Genomic DNA, 20,281 nt, shown 5'->3' on the forward strand with positions numbered 1-20,281 from the left:
GCAGCCCCCACGGCACTACGCCATGGCGCCAGCAGGCTCTGTGCGCAGGACCTTGACCTGCGCGGCGTCTTCCAGGCAGCGAGTTCAGCATCTCATCCTGGATAAGGACACTTAGCAAATCACTTTCTTTTCTTCACTGGGATGGAGACGGATTGTGTTAGGATGAGAAACCAAGCACTTCGTACCCAAAGCAAGGTGGTCAAAAGCAGGGGTTGTGCGACGGAGGGATTTCACAGATTAATCAAATTAATAAAATAAGACTGGGTCTTCACACAGGGCCAACAACTTTTTAAAAAAAGATTATTTATTTAACAGACAGAGACAGCACATGCGCACAAGCAGGGGGAGCTGCAGAGGGAGAGGGGGTGCAGGGAGCCCAACCACGATGAGGATGACGACACAGAGCTCGATCCCAGACCTCTGGGATTATAACCTGAGCCCAAGGCAGACGCTTCACTGACTGAGCCACCCAGGCGCCCCAGGGCCCACAACTTTTGATGTCACCATTTAGAAGAACTCTTGATACTACTACTACCATTAATACTACTACCAGAAAAACTATGTGGCCGCTGTAAAGAGAACTTGTGATGCACCGGGCACTGTTCCCAGTGTTTCCGTGAATCGTCTGATTTCCCCTCAAACTCCTATTCCACAGGCACTATTATCCCCGTTTTGTAGACAAGGAAACTAAGAAATGTGAAGTGAACTGTTCCTTGGTCTAGGCTGATAACCACTACGTTGGAAGCTCATCCTTGATTCACGAAAGACATCTCTGAAAACAATCAGGCACCCAAGGGCGGTCCTAACCTCAGAACGCGGGTCTAGAGAAGCAAGAAGTTCCGTCAGTGAGGTCAGCGGCACCGGGTTTAGCATGCCCCGTGCCTCAGTGTGTCCCCGGTAACGCCAGTACAGAGCTGGCCTCCGGGGCTGCACACAGCGACCAGCAGAGGAGGGACCGCTGCCGCATGCCTGTCATCCTGATCCTCCGGGCACAGCCCTGCAAGCCCCCTCACACCCCGGCCCGGGAAGAAGCTGGCCACGAACACCACAGTGCGGAGGTCACACTGTTGCTGGGACGGACTGTCCCCTCCTTCACCGACAGAAGCAGGCGGACACATCAGGGCTTGGCTTCCCATTGGTGGGAATGGGTGTTGCCCTGGAAGCACCTGTAAACATTCCGTCTGGCAGCCCTGGGGCAAAGCTGCTGGGAGTCTGGGGCTTCCTTGGCCCGCGCTGTTCCAAACAAGGATCTGGCCACTCAGGTACCGCGGCCGTGAAGGGTGGGGGGACTCCGCAAAGAGGCCTTGCACTGGTTCTCCCCAGGCCTCCCCTGGCCTGGGCTTGACCGCACCCCCGACCCTTCCCACCTATGCCGCCCACCTGGCCTGTCTCTTGTTAGGAAGGAAGGGGGGAAAAAGCACTAGGACAGGCCAGTCGGAGGGACGCTTAAGAAGGATTTGTGACCACGGACATGTGAGGACACAATCTGAGCTGCTTCCCGAGCCCCGCTCCCCTTTCCCTCTCCTGCCGGAATACAGGGCTCCCCAGGGAAGGTCTTAAGGAGGTCCTTCCATGGATGAGACCCCCACCTCCTTTGCCTGGTTTTGGAGGTCACAGACTTGGGTTCTATTCAATTCATCAAGAGGCAATTTGCTGAAACCCAAGTCACTGAATGACCAAGTCACCAAGTAGGCCATTCTTTAAAGGATCAAGTTGCTGTACAGTTAACTCACCAAAGCCTACTAAATTCACCAAAACACTCTGTTGTTGTCTTTAACTACAGAGTTTATAGCAAATTGCTGTGGCCAAATGGGCCTGGCCCTTAGGCTGGGCACAGCCAGTTCTCTAGGGTTAAGGGGCTTCGGATTCCCTCATGGGCCACCCTTCAGGCTCTCCTCACTCTCTGGGATGCGCAGCGTGGGAAGATTCTGTCATCCCCCAGTAGATGGCCTCATCCACCCCCAGGAAGCAGCAACAGGGAACTGAGGCAGATGCAAAAGAGCTTAAAATGCTAAGACTGAGACGCAAATGGACGCGAGCCAGCATGACCGAATGCTTAAGAGGCTGTTCAATCCATTCCTGGACTGATGGCCATAGAAACTGGGCTGCTTCGGGCAGCCCCTGGCACACCCTGGAACCAACAATGAGAAAGGGAACAAAGGGTGACTCTGCTTGCAGGAGGCTCACAGAAAGCGAGTGAGCACATTCTGGGCTTCAGATGGAATGTAAGAACAGGGCCCCACAACCCTTTGAGAGTCCGGGAGGGAGGAGAGCAGGGTAGCTGAGTGCGCTGGCTGCGGAGCCAGACGATCTGGCCGTGAACCTGGCTTCCCCCTTTCACGTGGTAACAAGCGTCTTTCTGTGACTCAGGGTCCCAGCTGGAAACCTGGCATACTAAGAGCAGGGTAGGTAGAGAAGGGGTAAACAAAGGGAGTGTTTACAAAGGTGTGGGCAGACAAGAGGGCAACGAGGGCAAGTGCAGCTCCCCCGGGGCTAGAACAGTGGGGCCACAGGGCTGAGGGGAGAGTGTAACTGCCCTTACCAGGCTGAGAAGCGAGACCCCCGTCCTGGGACAAGCAGGGCCCGCTCCAGCCACAGGGGACACTGCGGGGGGACCGCTCCCCGGGGAACATATCACTTGCCCTCATTCTCCTCCCTCAGTCTGGTCTCCACATCGTGTGGAACCTCCTGGAAGCCAGAGGGCACAGGACAGCTGTCCATTCAGGTCAGCCTTCCAGGGCAGAGAGTAGGGCAGACGGGGAGGAGTGGATCTGAAAGGGCAAACGGAAGGTGTCCAGTGCACGATCTCATGGGGCAGGGGTGAGTTAGATGAAACGAGGCACATTAAACACCCCAAAATTGTCAGCTGCTATTTATAGAAAAATAACGAGCTCCCTCTGGAGAGAGATACCCACTTTGATACAGCACCCCCCATGTAAGGATTGCCCGCAGGGATGCATAACTGTGCTAGAAGTAAGTGATTTCTCATAAGTGAAGAGACTTAACTAGTAGCCAGGAAAGAAAGAGAATCCAAGACTCAAGGGAAAAGATGGAAAATGTGCAAAGAGTCCTAGCGCTGTGATGAACCCTTGCTCATAGCCCGAATAACAATGTTTCACAATCTCAACAGATGTTAAAAACATTTGGAAAATTTTGTGATCATTTATGATAAACCTCTTACGAAAACAGAGCAGTTTCCTGATGTGATAAATCTCTCACCATAAACCAGCATCATACTTCATGATGTAACAGCAGAAAGCATGCTCACGGAAGTCAGACACAAATGGATGCACATTATCTTTACTTCCGCTGAACATTTTTCTGGAAATGTTCACCAAAGCAAATACTATGGAAGTATATATTTTAGGAAAAAAGATGGTAAAAAATGATAGCTTCTGGCAGATGATATAATTTGTATTCCTGGAGAATCCAAGAGAAAAAACTGAAAATCCACCCCCCCCATGCTGTATTGCCTCTAACGATTTTAATTCACTTTATCTTTTTTTTTTCAATTTATTTATTTATTTGAGAGAGAGAGAGGACATGAGCAGGGGGAGGGACAGAGGAGAAGGAGAGAATCTTAAGCAAAGTCCCCACTGAGCACAGAGCCCAACACAGGGCTCAATCCCACGACCCTGAGATCACGACCTGAGCCGAAATCAAGAGTCCAACGTTTGGGGCATCTGGGTGGCTCAATCATTAAGCATCTGCCTTTGGCTCAGGTCATGATCCCAGCGTCCTGGGATCGAGCCCCGCATCGAGCTCCCTGCTCCGCTATGAGCCTGCTTCTTCCTCTCCCACTCCCCCTGCTTGTGTTCCCTCTCTCGCTGGCTGTCTCTCTCTGTCAAATAAACAAATAAAATCTTAAAAAAAAAAAAAGAGTCCAACATTTAACTGACTAAGCTACCCAGGCGCCCCAGGACACATAGCTCTTTAGAGTGAATTAAAACCGGGGCGCCTGGGTGGCTCAGTCAGTTAAGCATCTGATTCTTGATTGCGGCTCAGGTCGTGATCTCAGGGTCATGGGATCAAGTCCTGTCTCGGGCTCTGTGCTCAGTGGGGCGTCTGCTGCTCTTTCTCTTTCCCTTTCCCTTGTCCCCTCCCCCTGCTCATGTGCACATTCTCTAACAAAATAAATAAAATCTTAAAAAAAAAAAAGAGCCATGTGCCCTCAGTTGCCTAAGCAGGGACTGAGGTTCTATTAAAGACTCAACTAGGGGCGCCTGGTTGGCTCCGTTGGTTAAGCAACTGCCTTCGGCTCAGGTCATGATCCCGGATCATGGGATTGAGTCCCTTGAGTCCCGCACTGGGCTCCTTGCTCAGCGGGGAGCCAGCCTCCCTCTGCCTTTCTACCTGCTCTGCCTGCCACTCCCCCTGCTTGTGCTTTCTGACAAATAAATACATAAAATCTTCAAAAAAAATTGAAGACTCAATTAGAAATCAATACTGTTAGAACTCCAAAGAAGTTAGGACTCATTCTACTACATCTTGATTAAACTGTTCATGGTTATAAGAATCTGAAAATCCTTGGTTTTCAGGAAAAATAGATCTCTGAAGCCAGGCACAAAGGATAAACCATTAAGGCCTCACTCCTATCCCCACCCCTAAGCCCCTGTTGCCCCCTAGAGGCAACAACCACTTCCTGTCTTGTTCCCTTCAAGTGGCGGTCTGAACTTAGATGAGTGTGTACGTACGTGTGCGCACACATGTGCAAGAGATAACTTGAGTTTCTTTTTCCAGGCAAAAGAAAATGGATGGGACTAAAAATTTCCAAATCCAGAAGACGGGTGTGGCTCAAAGCCCTGCAGGCCAGGGGACAGACAGAGAAGAAGACAACGGCAACGTGAATGAGCTAGCTCTAGCATTAGTGAAGAGGGCCGTCCACGCGGCTCTTAAGACTCTGGAAGGTAGTAACCCTGCTTGGAGGCCTGGAGGACTGTCCCATCACACAATGCCACACTACCAGGCAGCTAACAGACTCTCACCTTTTTTTTTTTTTTTTTTTTGCAGAAGCTGAACAGCCCATCAAAAACATCAACTGGATCACACACGGTGAATTCACAGCAGAAAGGGGCCGTAAACAAATTGAGGAGTTCGTTCTGGTAAGTTAGCTGACCGCTCCAGATTGGTACACAAGGGTGAGGAACAATGAAAAGGAGCACTTGATGAAAAGTGTAAAACCTGGAAACCCTAGATGATTTCAAAGGCGACTGAAGGAGTAAACACTGTCCCATTCTGGTTTCCAAAATCAACACGGTATGGTTTGACAGTGAAAGGCACAAGCGTATTTCCCTGTTTGTATCATCCTAACCTTACAGCTCCCTTGGAAAATCGGATACTCCCAGTTAAGCAATTTTCCCATGCTAGTGCTCTAAGTGGGGGCCTAGTGGCTTAAGGAGGGAGCCGTTCTTCCAAAACAGGAGTTTGTCATCACCAACTTTAGAAATCTCGTATTAACAGAGGGGATGCTGATGGACCTTTCTGCTTTGGTTTTGGAACATAATGCCCGCACGCTATGATGTGCATGCCTGTGAGTTCGTTTCTCTTTTCTGCTCTGACCCATTTGTGTGGCTTATCCTGGCAGCTTTGGAGAGAAGGCTGTGGGCTGCTTTGCATAACTGGTGGGGTGGATTAAAAAATGGCTTGAAATCCCTACCCACTGTATTTCTTCAGAAGAGGGACAAACTGAGACAGGTGGAGGCAAACTCCTCACCCCTCGGAGAAGTTTCCTGCTATCTCTGCTTCTCTGGCCAGGCCATCACAGCCTCCAGCCCCAAGGGCCGTTTCCTAGGCCCCAGGAAGGCCCAGTCAGGTGGAAGCGAGGTGGTTCCACACCCTCTTACACCCCAGCAGGCACATCTCCATTACACGGGGTACCTAGAGCACAGTGAAGGTGAGACGCATGGTGCAAAACACTACTTACTCTCGGACCTTCTTGCTCTGGAGAAAGTCTCCCTTTGGAGTCGGGCAAAAGCCTCTGCCTACTGCACACAGGGTTTGTGAATCAGACTGGAATGGGACACAGAACAAGCAGAAAAATTTCCCCCAACGATGCCACCAGTTACTCTGAGTAAAAGGCAAAAGTAAGTCCTGACAATGGCCTACAGAGCTTGAAGTGATCTGAGTCCCCTCCTCCCTCCAACTTATGGCTCAGTCATCACCTGCTACCTTCTCCCCTTTCACCTTCCTCCCTGCAGCCACAGCTGTCTCCTTCCTGTGCAACTGCCAGGCACGCTCCCACCTCAGGGCCTTTGCACTTGCAGTGCTCTCTGCCTGGAACCCTCTCCCCTGCGATCTGTTCTCACGGTTCATGCCTTACCTCTCTTGAGATCTTTGTTAAGATGCCGCCTGTTCACTCACTCTGAGAATGACCTGGAGACTAGCAGAAGAGCTCTTCCACAGCTAAAGATATAAAGAAAAGGCCATATTAAGAAGGGTAGCAGGGACCGAGACAAAGTCGGGGACTAAATCCCTGCACGGCACGCCACACGTGGGAGGGACAGCACAGGCACTCCCCAAGAAGCGGGAGGTTCAAGCCCCACCTCTGGGCATCACCCACCCTGGAGACTGCACCGGGAAGATGAACCCCTCCAACATCCGGCCTTGAAAATCAGCAGGGTTTCATCCCAGGAGCTTTGAAAATCAGGGGGGCCTACTTAACTCCAGGAGAGCCAAAGTATTATAGGAAACCAAGACTCTGCTCTTAAAGGGCCCCCACACTATCACTCTCCCTGAGACCAAGCACAGGGGCAGTGGTTTGGAAGGTGCCTGGACTATATGTGAAGAAGATTTATTGGCTAACTTTAGGGTTATGTGCCAAAGGGACAGGGATCTGTAGGAACTTCCTCTGGGAAGGAAAGTATTGGTGGGTACCAGTTCTGAAATTCACCACCTACCTCGCTAGCACTACTGACCCTGCCCTGGCAGCTGCCCCTCTAAAGCAGCTCCTGGCCTGCCACAGCCGGCAGGCAGCCTCATTTGGGACCAGCATCTCCCCAGAGCAATCACCACCCTGCCACATGTGGTGGGCAGCCTTGGCCAAGACCAGTGTCCCTCTAAAGCAACTCATGCCCCGAGGGGAGGCCAGCCCCACCTACCAGCACGCCCACAATAGTAACTACCTGGCATTGCAGCCAGCGGGGCCAAGGGTCGGCTCTGCTCACCAGCACCCCCACAGCAGTCACAGCTGAGTCACGATAGGACAGTGCATACAGCCCACACGTGGGACACCCCTGGAGTGCCTGGTTCTGGTGATGAGGGGTGATTATACTACTGGGCCTCACAGAACACCTTCTACATAAGGCCACTACTTTCAAGATGGAGGAGATGGAGCTGATGTACCTAATACATAGAAACAAACACACAGAGTCAGACAAAATGAGATGGTGGAACAAGAACAAGACAAAACCACAGAAAAAGATCTAAAAACGTTGATAAGCAATTTATCTGATAAAGAGTTCAAAGTAATGGTCATAAAGATACCCACAAGAATATAAGAGTTGGGAGAGCAATGGATGAACTCAGTGAGAACTTCCAACAAAGAGATAGAAAATATTTTTACTTTTATTTTTTGAGAGAGAGAGAACGAATGCGTGCTCAAGTGGGGGAGGGGCAGAGAGATAGGGAGAGAGAATCCCAAGCAGGCTCCTTGCCTAGTGGGGAGCCTGACGTGGGGCTCAATCTCACAACCCTGAGATCATGACCTGCGCCAAAATCAAGAGTCAGACACTTAACCAACTGAGGCACCCAAGTGCCCAAAAAAGGAATTCTTAAGAAATGAGAGTAGGATAAGGTACCACTGGAACACCATCAAACATACCAACATTTGCATTATAGGGGTCCCAGAAAGAAAACAGAGAGAGAAAGGGGCAGAAAACCTATCTGAAGACATAATAGCCCAAAACTTCCCTAACCTGGGGAAAGAAACAGATATCTGGGTCCAGGGAGGACAGACAGCCCCAAAAAAGAGAAACCCAAGGAGGTCCACGCCAAGACACATATAATTAAAATGGCAAAAACTAAAGATAAAGGGGCGCCTGGGTGGCACAGTCGTTAAGCGTCTGCCTTCGGCTCAGGGCGTGATCCCGGCGTTCTGGGATCGAGCCCCACATCGGGCTCCTCCGCTGGGAGCCTGCTTCTTCCTCTCCCACTCCCTTTGCTTGTGTTCCCTCTCTCGCTGTCTCTCTCTGTCAAATAAATAAATAAAATCTTTAAAAAAAAAAAAAAGAACTGAAGGAGAGATAGAGTTCTCAAACAAAAGTTAAAGGAGTTCATCACCACTAAACCAGCATTACAAAAAATGTTAAAGGGACTTGTTTAAGTAAAAAGGCCATAATTAGAAGACAGTTGTGAAAGAAAACATTTTACTGGTAAAAGCAAACATATAGTAGAGGCAGTAGGGCAATCACATATAAAGCTGGTACGCAGGTTAAAAGACAAAAGTAGTAAAATCAATTATTTAAGAGACACACAAAATGAAAAAATGTAAAATACGATGTCCTGGAGGAGGGGATTAAAAACGTAGCACTTTTAGAATGTGTTCTAAATTGAGTGACCGTCAACTTAAAATACACGGCGATATATACACAGTGTGTTACATATGAACCTGCTGGTAACCACGATCCCCAAACCTGTAACAGACACACAAAAGACACAGGAATCCAAACATAACATTAAAGAAAGTAATCAAATCACAAGGGAAGAAAGGAACAGAGAAGAACTATAAAAACAACCAGAAAACAATTAACAAACTAATCCTAACTACATGCCTAGCAGTAATTGCTTTAAATGTAAATAGACTACATGTTCCAATCGTAAGACACAGGATGACTGAATGGAAAAAAACCAAAACCCATCTCTATGCTGTCTACAAGAGACTCACTTCAGACCTCGAGACACATACAGACTGAAAGTGAAGGGATGGGAAAAGCTATTCCAAGCAAACGGGAGAAAAAAAAGGAAAATCAGGGTAGCTATACTTATACCAGACAAAATAGACTTTAAAACAAAACCTGTAACCAGAGACAAAGGGCATTACACAATGATAAAGGGGTCAATTCAACAAGAAGATATAAGACTTGTAAATATCGATGCACCCAACACAGGAGCACCTAAATATATAAAGAAAATATTGACAAATCTAAAGGGAGAAATTGACAGTAGTACAGTAATAGTAGGGGACTTTAACACCCCACTTACATCAATAGATAATCCAGACAGAAAATCAATAAGGAAAGTGACTTTGAATAACATATTAGACCAGACGGACTTAACATATACCCAGAACATTCCATCCCAAAACAGTAGAATACACATTCTTTTCAAGTACACTTGGAATATTCTCCAGGACAGATCACATGTTAGGCCAGAAAACAAGTCTCGATAAACTCCTACCAAGTGTCTTTTCTTAGCACAATGGTATGAAAATAGAAGCCAATTACAAGAAGAAAACTGGAAAAAAACTACAAATACCTGGAGGCTAAACATGATACTAAGCAATCAATGGCTGAACAAAGAAGTCAGAGAGGAAATAAAAAAATACCTTAAGACAAAGGAAAATGGAAACAACACAGTACAAAATCTATGCAATGCAGCAATAGAAGTTTTAGAGGAAGTGTTTTTTTTTTTTTTTAAGATTTTTTATTTAGGGACACCTGGGTGGTTCAGTCAATTAAGCGTCTGCCTTTGGCTCAGGTCATGATCCCAGAGTCCCAGGATGAAACCTCACGTTGGGCTCCCTGCTCAGCGGGGAGTTTGCTTCTCCCTTTCCGTCTGTCCCTCCCCGCCATTTGTGCGCTCAATCTCTCTCTCTCTCAAATAAATAAATAAAGTCTTAAAAAAAAGATTTATTTATTTGAGGGGGGAGGGGCAGAGGGAGAAGGAAAAAAAACTTAAGCAGACTCCACGCGAAGGAAGTTTACAGCCAGCACTAAAGGCCCAACTCAAGAAATCTGAAAATCTCAAATAAACAATTTAATCTTACACCTAAAGGAACTAGAAAAAGAACAAAGCCCAAAATTAGTAGAAGGAAATAGTAAGTATCAGAGAGAAGATAAATGAAATAGAAACTTAAAAGAAAACATTAGAAAAGATCAATGAAACTAAGAGCTGGTTTTTGAAAAGATAAAATTGAAAAACCTTTAGCAAGACTCATGAAGGAAAAAAGAGAGAGGACTCGAATGAAGAAAATCAGGAATGAAAGAAGTTATAACTGACACCACAGAAATACAAATGATTATAAGAGACTAGTCTGAAAAATTATTTGTTGCAAACAAATTAAACAACCTGGAAGAAATGGATAAATTCCTAGAAACAATCTTCTAAGACTGGAATCAAGAAGAAATGGAAAATCTGAACAGACAAAATACTAATAATGAAATTGAATCAGTACTCAAAAAAAACCCCAACAAAAGAAGTCTGGGACCAGATGGCTTCACAAGTGAATTTCACCAATTATTTTTTTTTAAGATTTTATTTATTTATTTGAGAGACAGCAAGCACAAGCATGAGGGGGGGAGGCAGAGGGAGAGGCAGGAGCAGACACCCTGCTGACCAGGGAGCCCAATGCAGGGCTCAATCCCAGAACCCTGGGACCATGACCTGAGCTAAAGGCAGATGCTTAACCAACTGAGCCACCCAGGCGCCCCTCACCAAACATTTAAAAAGGAGTTGATACTTATCTTTCTCCAACTATTCCAAAAAATTAAAGAGGAAAGGATGCTTCCCAATCACTCAAGGAGACGAGCATTACCCTGATACCAAAACCAGACAGACACTACACAAAAAGAAAATTCCAGGTCAGTATCCCCGAGGAACATAGATGCAAACATCCTCAATGATACATTAACAAACTGAGCTCAACAATACATTAAAAGTATCATACACCATGATCAAGTGGGATTTATTCCAGGGATGCGAGGATGATTTAATATACACAAATGAATCAATGTGATACACCATGTTAACAAAATAAAGGATACAAATAATATGATCATCTCAATAAATGCAGAAAAAGCATTTGACACCACTCAACATCCAAATATGATAAAAACTCTCAACAAAGTGGGCCAAGAGGAAACATATCTCATCATAAGAGAGGCCGGATATGACAAACCCAGAGTTAACATCATGCTCAAGAGTGAAAGGCCGGGGCGCCTGGGTGGCGCAGTCGTTAAGCGTCTGCCTTCGGCTCAGGGCGTGATCCTGGCGTTATGGGATCGAGCCCCACATCGCTCCTCCGCTGGAAGCCTGCTTCTTCCTCTCCCACTCTCCCTTGCTTGTGTTCCCTCTCTCGCTGGCTGTCTCTATCTCTGTCAAATAAATAAATAAAATCTTTAAAAAAAAAAAAGAGTGAAAGGCTGGAAGCTTTCCCTCTAAGATCAGGACCAAGACTAGAATGCCCACTCTTTCCACTTTTACTCAACACATAGTACAAGGCCTAGCTGTAGCAATGAAACAAGAAAAAGAAATAAAAGGCATCCAAATTGGTAAAGAAGAAGTAAAACTGTCACTATTTGCAGATGTCATGATACTATATATAGAAAACCCTAAAGACTCCACCAAAAGACTATTAGAACTAATAAATGAATTCAGTGAAGTTGCAGGATACAATATTAACATACGGAAATCTGTTGTTACGTTTCTATACACTAATAACTATCAGAAAGAGAAATTGAAATACACATTTCATATACAATTGCATCAAAAAGAATAACATACCTAGGAATAAATTTAACCAAGGAGCTGGAAGACGTGTATTCTGAAAACTGTAAGACAGTGATGAAAGAAATTGAAGATGACAAATAAATGGAAAGATATATCATGCTCATGGAATGGAAGAATTAATATTGTTAAAATGCCTATACTACCCAAAGCAATCTATAGAATTCAATACAATCCCAATAAATACCAATGGCATTTTTTTTTTACATTTTAGAACAAATAATCCTAAAATCTATATGGATTGACATAAGACCCCAATTAATCAAAGCAATCTTAAGAAAGAGGAGCAAAGCAGGAAGTATTATGCTCTCAGATTTCAAACTATACTACAAAGCTATAGTAATTAAAACAGTATGGTACTGGCACAAAAACAGACGTATATATCAAAGGAACAGAACAGAGTCCAGAAATAAACCCACACTTAGATGGTCAATTAATCTATGCCAAAGGAGGCAAGAGTATGCAATGGGGAAAAGACAGTCTCTTCAATAAAGGTGTTAAGAAAACTGGGCAGCTACATGCAAAATAATGAAAATGGAGGGGTGCCTGGGTGGCTCAGTCGGTTGAATGTCCGACTCTTGGTTTCAGCTCAGGTCATGATCTCAGGGTCGTGAGATGGAGCCCTGAGTCAGGCTCTGCACTTAGAGCATCATCTGCTTAAGATTCTCTCCCTCTGCCCCTTCCCCCACTTGTATGTGCACACGCACTCTCTCAAATAAAATCTAAAAAAAAAAAAAAAGAAAAGAAAAAAAAAGAATGAAAACAGACCACTTTTTAACACCATACACAAAAATAAACTCAAAATGGATTAAAGACCTAAATGTAAGACCTAAAACCATAAAACTCCTAAAAGAAAGCACAGGAAGTAACACTTAGAAATCAGCCTTAGCAATATTTTTCTTGATGTGTCTCCTCAGGCAAGGAAAACAAAAACAAAATTAACAATTGCAACTACATCAAACTAAAAAAACCTTTGCACAGCAAAGGAAACCATCAATAAAATGAAAAGGCAACCCACTAAATGTGAGAAGATATTTTGCAAATGATATGTCTGATAAAGGGTTAATATCCAAAATATATAAAGAATTCATACAACTCAACACCAAAAAAAAAAAAATCCATTTAAAAAATGGGCAGATGGCCTCAATAGAAACTTTTTCCAAAGACATACAGATGGACAAGAAACACATGAAAAGATGCTCAACATCATTAATCATCAGGGAAATGCAGATCAAAACCACAATGCGATATCACGTCACACCAGTCAGAATGGCGAATATTAAAAAGACAAGAAATCACAAGTGTTGGTGAGGATGTGGAGAAAAGGGAAGCCTCATGCACTGTTGGTGGGAATGTAAATTGGTGCAGCCACTCTGGAAAACAGTGTGGAGGTTCCTCAAAAAATTTTAAATAGTACTATATGATCCAGCAATTGCACTTCTGCATATTTTTCCGAAAACAAAAACACTAACTTGAAAAGTTAATATGCACCCCATGTTCACTGCAGCATTATTTTCTATAAGCCAAGATGTGGAAGCAACTTAAGTGTCCATCAGTAGATGAATGGATAACAAAGATGTGATATATATAAAACAGAATATTATTCAGCCATAAAAAATAATGAGATCTTGCCATTTGTGACAATATGGATGGACCTAGAGAGTATTATGCTAAGAAGTAAATTAAAGACAAATAACATATGATTTCACTTACACATGGAATCTTAAAAAACCAGTGCACTGGGTGTTATATGCAAATAATGAATCATGGAACATTGCATCAAAACCTGGGATGTACTGTATGGTGACTAATATAACAAAATAAAAATTATAAAAAATAAAATAAAATTAAAATTAAAAAATTAAAAACAAACAAATGAACTAACAAATCAAAACAGAAACAGACTCAAATATAGAGAACAAACTGGTATTACCAGAAGGGAGAGGGGTATGATTTGGGTAGAACAAGTGAAGGGGATTAAGAGGTACAAGCTTCCAGTTATAAAATGAACTAGTCACGGGGTGCTCAGCTGGCTCAGTTGGTGGAGCGTATGACTCTTGATCTCGGGGTTGTGAGTTCAAGCCCCACATTCCGCACAGAGATTACTTAAAATAAAATCTTTAAAAATAAATAAGATAAAATAAAATAGTCACAGGGATGAAAAGTACAGCAGAGAAAATAGTCATTATAATGTGTAATAATTTTGCATGGTGACAAACCTATCATGATCATTTCATAATGTACATAAATATTGAATTGCTACGTTGTATATCTGAAACTAATATAATACTGTATGTCAACTATAGTTCAATTTAAAAAAGAATCCATCTGCTCACTGAGGCCTTTCCTGGCCACCTCGTCTAAAACTGCAACCCATTCTCCTTCTCTGATTTACTTCTTCCCTTAGCATTCAGCTCTACCTTAGATACCAGGTTTCACCCCTTGCCTTTCTTCCACCTACAGATCGTACAGTCCATGAGAGCAGAGGCTTTTACTCAGTTCTCTGTCCCCAGCCCCTAGAAAGGTCAAATACACAGAGATACTCTAATATGTGTGTTGAATACATGAACAGATTTATTCTCTCCATACCACTGTTTGTTCACAGATGAAGAGCTTACCTACTGTGTAGGACTGTTATGAGGATAAGATGATTAGAAAGTAACCGAAAAGTTGAAAGCTCTGTAAAACCACTGACATAAAATCACCTTGTTCCCAGCCCTGCTAATGCAGCGAGCCCAGAAGTTAAGTCTGCCATCTAAGTGTCAGACATTTCTGATGGAGAGCTTTCTCAAGCTTATTGCAGATTTCCCAGAGTCCGCCGTACACCAGGGGATGGCAAATTAGTAGTTACAATTTACTGAGCATTACTGTGTGTCAAGTACTGCTAAGCACTTCACACGCATGATCTCATCTAATCCCCACAATGAACCTGCATGTAGGTACATCAGTATACCCATTTTACAGATGAGAAACCCTGAGGTTCAGAGAGGTTGGACAATTTGTCCAAAGTCTTTTTTTTAAAAGACTGTATTTATTTATTTTAGAAAGTGAAAGCATGCATAAGCAAGGGAATGGGCAGGAGAGGGAGAGGCAGGGAATCTCAAGCTGACTCTGCCCTGAGCACGGAGCCTATCGTGGGGCTTGATCCCATGACCGTGAGATCACGACCTGAGACGAAACTGAGTCGGACACTTAACCGACTGAGCCACCTAGGCGCCCCTGTTCTAAGTCTTTCTGATTAAGCAGCAAAATAAAGTTTTGATCAAGGTCTGATATACTTTGGCCACCACAGTAGGAAAAGTTCTTTTTTTTTTCTTTAAAGATTTTATTTATTTATTTGAGAGACAGTGAGCAAGCATGAGTTGGGGGGAGGGGCAGAGGGAGAAGCAGACTCCCCAGTGAGCAGGGAGCCCAATGCGGGGCTCAGGGGTTGATCCTGGGACTCTGGGATCACGATCGGAGCCAAAGGCAGATGCTTAACCAACTGAGCCACCCAGGTGCCCCTGAAAAGTTCTTTTTGATGACAAAAATAATGCAGTTTTACTATCTGTGAAAAATGCAAATTCAAAAGATTTTGAGGTATTACAATGTGAATAAGAATGATTAAACCTGGTGTCCAAAGGCTCGTGTGTTTTGGGGAAGGGATAGGTACACTTACACATTGCCAATGGGCACAATTAATTTATTCTCTTACGGAACACAATCCGGCAACAGGAATATACAAGTAAGTTCTTTTTAAGAGAAAAGCTGCAAAGCCTAACACCCAGTTAAAATTATTTTTATAATAAAATAAGACATTATAAAAAAATGAAAAATCCCCAGTAAGCAAAAGGACATAGTAGAAAATGAAAGCTCCCCTTCCACCCTCACCATACCCAGTTCTACGCCCTCAAGGGTCACTCACCAGTGATAACAGTTTTGTGCATATACTTCCAGGTGCCTGTTGATTTTGAGTGTCCAATAATATGTAATTGGCTAAGCCATCCGTGGTAGAGTAGCACAATGAGATATTGTTTCCTGGAAGCGAGTATATGAAGCAATGTTATGTAAAAATTACAAAATACAAGGATAACACACACTCACTGGAGCTACGTAAGAGTCAGCTGCCTGGACAGTGATAAAAATGGGGAAACTGGCCTGATGGAGATAGCTGAATTTCATGTGTCTAAGGCTGCCTTAGTTTGCAAAAGGAAAAACAACAACAACGACACTAGGACACCAAATTGAGAGGAAGAAAATCTGGTGGGGTGGAGAGACATCTAGTGGGGTGGAGAGAGCACTGAGCTGGCTGCTTGGGAGCCCTGGGTCCCAGTCCCAGCTGTTGTGTTGGACTGTCCCTTCCCATTGCTAGGCCCCAATATTCTCAACTGCAAAGGGAGGGGCTTCCCTAAAGATCTCTAGGGACCCTTCCCATGGTACAAAGTCTTTGTGTGATAGCTTAAACATTAGGGCTGAAGAAATATATTCATTTAGAGAAGTTGGAAAGAAAGGCATGCTCCAATGGACTGCAAAGGGTTAACTAGCAGGGTCCTTCATTAAAAGGAACGACAATCTGTATAAAATACAATCCTGATCCCAGGGAATCTAGAGTCCGGTGCTCCTGCCTGGCTGACTGACACAATCAATTGGGTAAAGTTTGAAATAAAGTGAGCTGAGGCAGAAGGCCAACCTACTTTTTTTTTTAGAGGGTCTGAAATCTTTTGGCCATCTCCCCTCGGACTGTCCCTCCTCACATCACTGGAACTGTTAAGACTGTCCCCCTTCCTTCCTTCTGTGGACCTTCAACTTAATTCAGGATTTTTTTGATGTGGAAGCTTCCTGTGCCAACCCAAGGGGGTTCAGTTGAACTTGTTGAATACCTACAGCGTTCAAGGCACTGGGCTGAGAATCGGGGCTGCACTGTGACCTCTGTGGGCCCTCGGCACTAGTAAGAGTTGTGCTTTGGAGAGAAAAACTTCGCCAAGGGGGTAAAATAGGGATCTGAGGGGTCTGGATGATCCTAGTGCCCGACTCATTCCTTTTCTAAACTTATTTTGTATACCACCGATGGCTGCATTGAAGTGAGTCTGATTTTCAAAAACAGCTTGTGGAATCAGCCTCATTACTTTCCAGTGATACCTTTAGGCCTCCCAAGAGGAGTGAGCAGAACGCATGCTCCGATCACTTTCTGATTACTCTCCAGCTAACCAAACTTGCATCCCAAGGAAGGGTCTGGAGGGAGGTCAGTGTGTATACACGTGTGTGTGGTGTGTTGGTGCATCTACACATCTGAGTGTGTGCCTCTGTGTTCCAAGGCCCGCTCTCCAGGGATGTTGCATTATTCACTCGTTTCATGCCGGCTCCACCTTTTCTCTCCTGCACTTGCGGAGATAATTGGGAGTTGACTCTAGTTTGAATTCCAATCAAAAATGTTAGAAATGGATGCCCGAAGGGGCTGTGACCCCTCCTGTTGTGTGTTGCCTTTACCTAGAGGACCTGAATAGAAGTTTGCTTTTCTTTCCGTGTGCTCTTTCTCTTTTGTATGAAACAGACTTGGGAGTATCAAGACCGCTGGGTGCACTACACAGAGTTTATAGAGAGGGAAGACTTGGTTCACAGCTACCACTACATCTACTGTGTCCGCTGGAGCGCCCCCACCGCTAACAGACCCATGCTCCAAGTCAGTGCCTCTGCCTACTTCACCGTCAAGATCACCAAAAACAAACCTCCAGTAAGCTCTTCCTTTTCTGCCCTGTTTGCTTAGACAAGACGTCAGTGAGAATGGAGACTTCTCAAGGTCATCGATGACCCCTTCTTTGTAAAACTTAAGTCCTATTTCTGTCCTCGTCTTGCTTGGCCAATCTACAGCACTTGCTGGACTTGCTCACTCCCCGCTTCATGAAATGTTCCATTTGGCCGCTAGAACCACACACTATCTAGGTTTTCCTTCTACCTCACTGACCATTCCTTCTCAGTCTCTACTGCCCTTGAACCTGTCCTCTATACTCCACTCCTTGGTGATCTTATCGCCTCCTGGCTTTAAATGCCACCTCTAGCTTATGCTCCAGCCCAGACCTCTGCCACTTGGATGTTTAATAAACATCTCACTTCTTGTATCCAAAACTGAACTTTCGATTTTCCCTTCTCTACCTGACCCGCCCGCAGACCTCTCATCTCCATTCATGGCCCAAGTCCTTGGCATCATCCTTGACTCACATCCCTCATCCAACACATTAGGAAATCCTATTGGCCCTATCTTCAAAAATAGGTCCTGAATCCAACAATTTCTTACCACTCCACTTCTATCCCCTTGGTACAAGACACCATCATCTCTTACCAAGATCATTTCAGTGGCCTCCTAACTGGTCTGCTTCCACCCTTGCCCTCAACGTGTATCTTTTCAAAACAGCAGCTGCCAGCCAGAGTGAGCCTCATAAAATGAATTTATGTCACTCCTCTGTTTAAAATGTTCCAATGTGTTTCTCTAACTTCAAAGTGCATGCAAACGAACCGGAGACCTTGTTGAAAGGAAGATTCTGATTCAGCAGGTCTGGGGGGGCCTGAGATTCTGCACTGCTAACGGGCTCCCAGGTGTTGCCGCTGCAGGCCCACAGAGAGCACACTTGTAGTGAGGGCCCGCCGGGCCTTGCGTGACCTGGTCCCTTGTTACTTCTGCTTTCCTCCTCCTCCTCCCTCCCTCTCCTCCAGCTGTTGTGCTCTTGTGACTCTGTAATAATCCAGGTAGAGTCCCGCCTCAGGGCCTCTGCATCTGCTGTTCCTTCTGACTGGAACACTCTCCCCTAAGTACGTGCACATCCTGCCCTCACCTCCTACATCACACTTTCTATCCCTTTCTCCATGCTTTTGCTTTTTCTCCCTGACACTTTCTCACCTCTGCTATTCTATGTAATTTACTATCTTGTTATTGTCTGTTCCCCCTACCAGAATGTAAGCTCCACAAAGGCAGGCATTTTTGTCTTGCTGGAAAACGAGGCCTGGCAAATAATAGGCACTCAATAAATACTTGAAGGAATGACGGCGTATAGCCCCCAAGCAGACCATGAACGTGAACTATGTTGATAGCTGGTGTGAAAGGAGTCCAAATAACGTCCACGAATCGAGGGTTAGGGTCATGAGAGGAGCAGGTCTGGTTCTAAGCATAATGCCTGGAATACAGCAGACATAAACACGTTATGTCCCCCCTTGCTGTCCATCCTTTCACAGAAGTTATCTGAGGCTTTGTCGGCCTCCAGAGCTTCACATATGACTACACAGTGAGCCAACTATGTCTTATATTTATCCTATCCTACTACAAACTTATTTATTTGAACCTGGAGTCCTGTAAAAAGGTAAAGTATGTGGAGATCTCACTTCTCCTGGTCATCTATCCTGCCCTTAGCCGTCTTGCTAACTGGCAAGGTTAGAGACTGGAAAGTAAGGCTGCTGGAGATAAGCAAGACCATGACCGGAGACTGTACACTGAGGGCTTAGGAGAAGGGCTCTTGCTCAGAATTCCAAATATAATTTTGGAAGGGAGCATGGGTGGGGACCACTGAGACAATATCACAACCTCCACTTTTATGCTGCTTTAAAAATGTTTTCAAACCTTGGTTATATTATTTCATTCTTATGCTACTCCTAAGAGGTAAATACTGTCAATTGAGTAAAGTGGAACATAAAAAGAAGGTAAATGACTATTCATGATGAGCACAAGCCTTTCCTGACTTGTTTCCAATTCTGCAGAGATTCTTCAGGTATCTGTTGCCAAAAAGATCTTTTGGGAAACAGAGATTTGAAATGACAAAGAACTACCACCTACAGACATCCCAATAAGGAGGATGAATTCCAGAAACTTTAATTAGAGAGTATACATATGGACAAGTGTAGGGATGGAAGGAATTATGAGTGGAGTTGGTATAATTGATATAAGCTAACAGTTATCCTTTTCTCTCTTAGGATATGCCCATTGAGGTCTTTTATATCTTTGAGGGCCTTTCGTTAGTTCACAGGTAATGAACATTTGGAGACTTTTTTTTTTTTTTGTAATCTCTACCCGCAACATGGGGCTAGAATAATGGCCTCAAGATCAAGAGCTGCATGCTGACTGAGCCAGCCAGGCGCCCCTGGAGACTTATTTTTTTTTTTAAAGATTTTATTTATTTATTTGACAGAGATAGAGACAGCCAGCAAGAGAGGGAACACAAGCAGGGGGAGTGGGAGAGGAAGAAGCAGGCTCACCGCAGAGGAGCCTGATGTGGGGCTCGATCCCACAACGCCGGGATCACGCCCTGAGCCGAAGGCAGACGCTTAACCGCTGTGCCACCCAGGCGCCCCTGAAGACTTATTTTTAAAAGAGTGGTGGGTAAAGGTCATCCCACTACAGGAACCTAGCAGGCTCATAGCCACAGATAACTCATGTAATGGTCACTTTTCTTCTTTGGCCCACCCACCCCATTAGGATGGGCTGAAGGGATTCTACCACTGTTCTAGAAAAATTTTTTTAATGTCTTGTTTCTCAGTAATTAGAAACTTGAGGATTAACTGCTAAAGGAGGGTGGGGGCAAAGTGGGTCATATCTATT

At 44.8% G+C, this 20,281-nt stretch overlaps 1 protein-coding gene across 1 annotated transcript; it reads left to right on the forward strand.

Annotated features, from left to right (window-relative positions):
* The first annotated feature begins 1,211 nt into the window (after positions 1 to 1,211).
* Positions 1,212 to 19,875, forward strand: AKAP14 (A-kinase anchoring protein 14). The gene is made up of 5 exons (XM_019803093.2): positions 1,212 to 1,262; positions 4,741 to 4,907; positions 5,011 to 5,102; positions 17,252 to 17,431; positions 19,657 to 19,875. Exons 2-5 carry the CDS (start codon positions 4,751 to 4,753, stop codon positions 19,711 to 19,713), a joined length of 486 nt encoding a protein of 161 aa, XP_019658652.1. The 5' UTR covers positions 1,212 to 1,262; positions 4,741 to 4,750; the 3' UTR covers positions 19,714 to 19,875.
* The last annotated feature ends 406 nt before the right edge of the window (positions 19,876 to 20,281 follow it).

The sequence above is a fragment of the Ailuropoda melanoleuca genome, chromosome X, assembly GCF_002007445.2.
Source record: "Ailuropoda melanoleuca isolate Jingjing chromosome X, ASM200744v2, whole genome shotgun sequence".
In the NCBI taxonomy this organism is placed as follows: Eukaryota; Metazoa; Chordata; class Mammalia; order Carnivora; family Ursidae; genus Ailuropoda; species Ailuropoda melanoleuca.

Excerpts from the sequence above, each read along its gene's own strand:
- AKAP14 (XM_019803093.2), top strand. The coding sequence starts at position 4,751 with ATGGATGGGACTAAAAATTTCCAAATCCAGAAGACGGGTGTGGCTCAA. Across the intron at positions 4,908-5,010 it reads GGCTCTTAAGACTCTGGAAG|AAGCTGAACAGCCCATCAAA; the intron begins GTAGTAACCCTG and ends TTTTTTTTGCAG. Across the intron at positions 5,103-17,251 it reads AAATTGAGGAGTTCGTTCTG|ACTTGGGAGTATCAAGACCG; the intron begins GTAAGTTAGCTG and ends TGTATGAAACAG.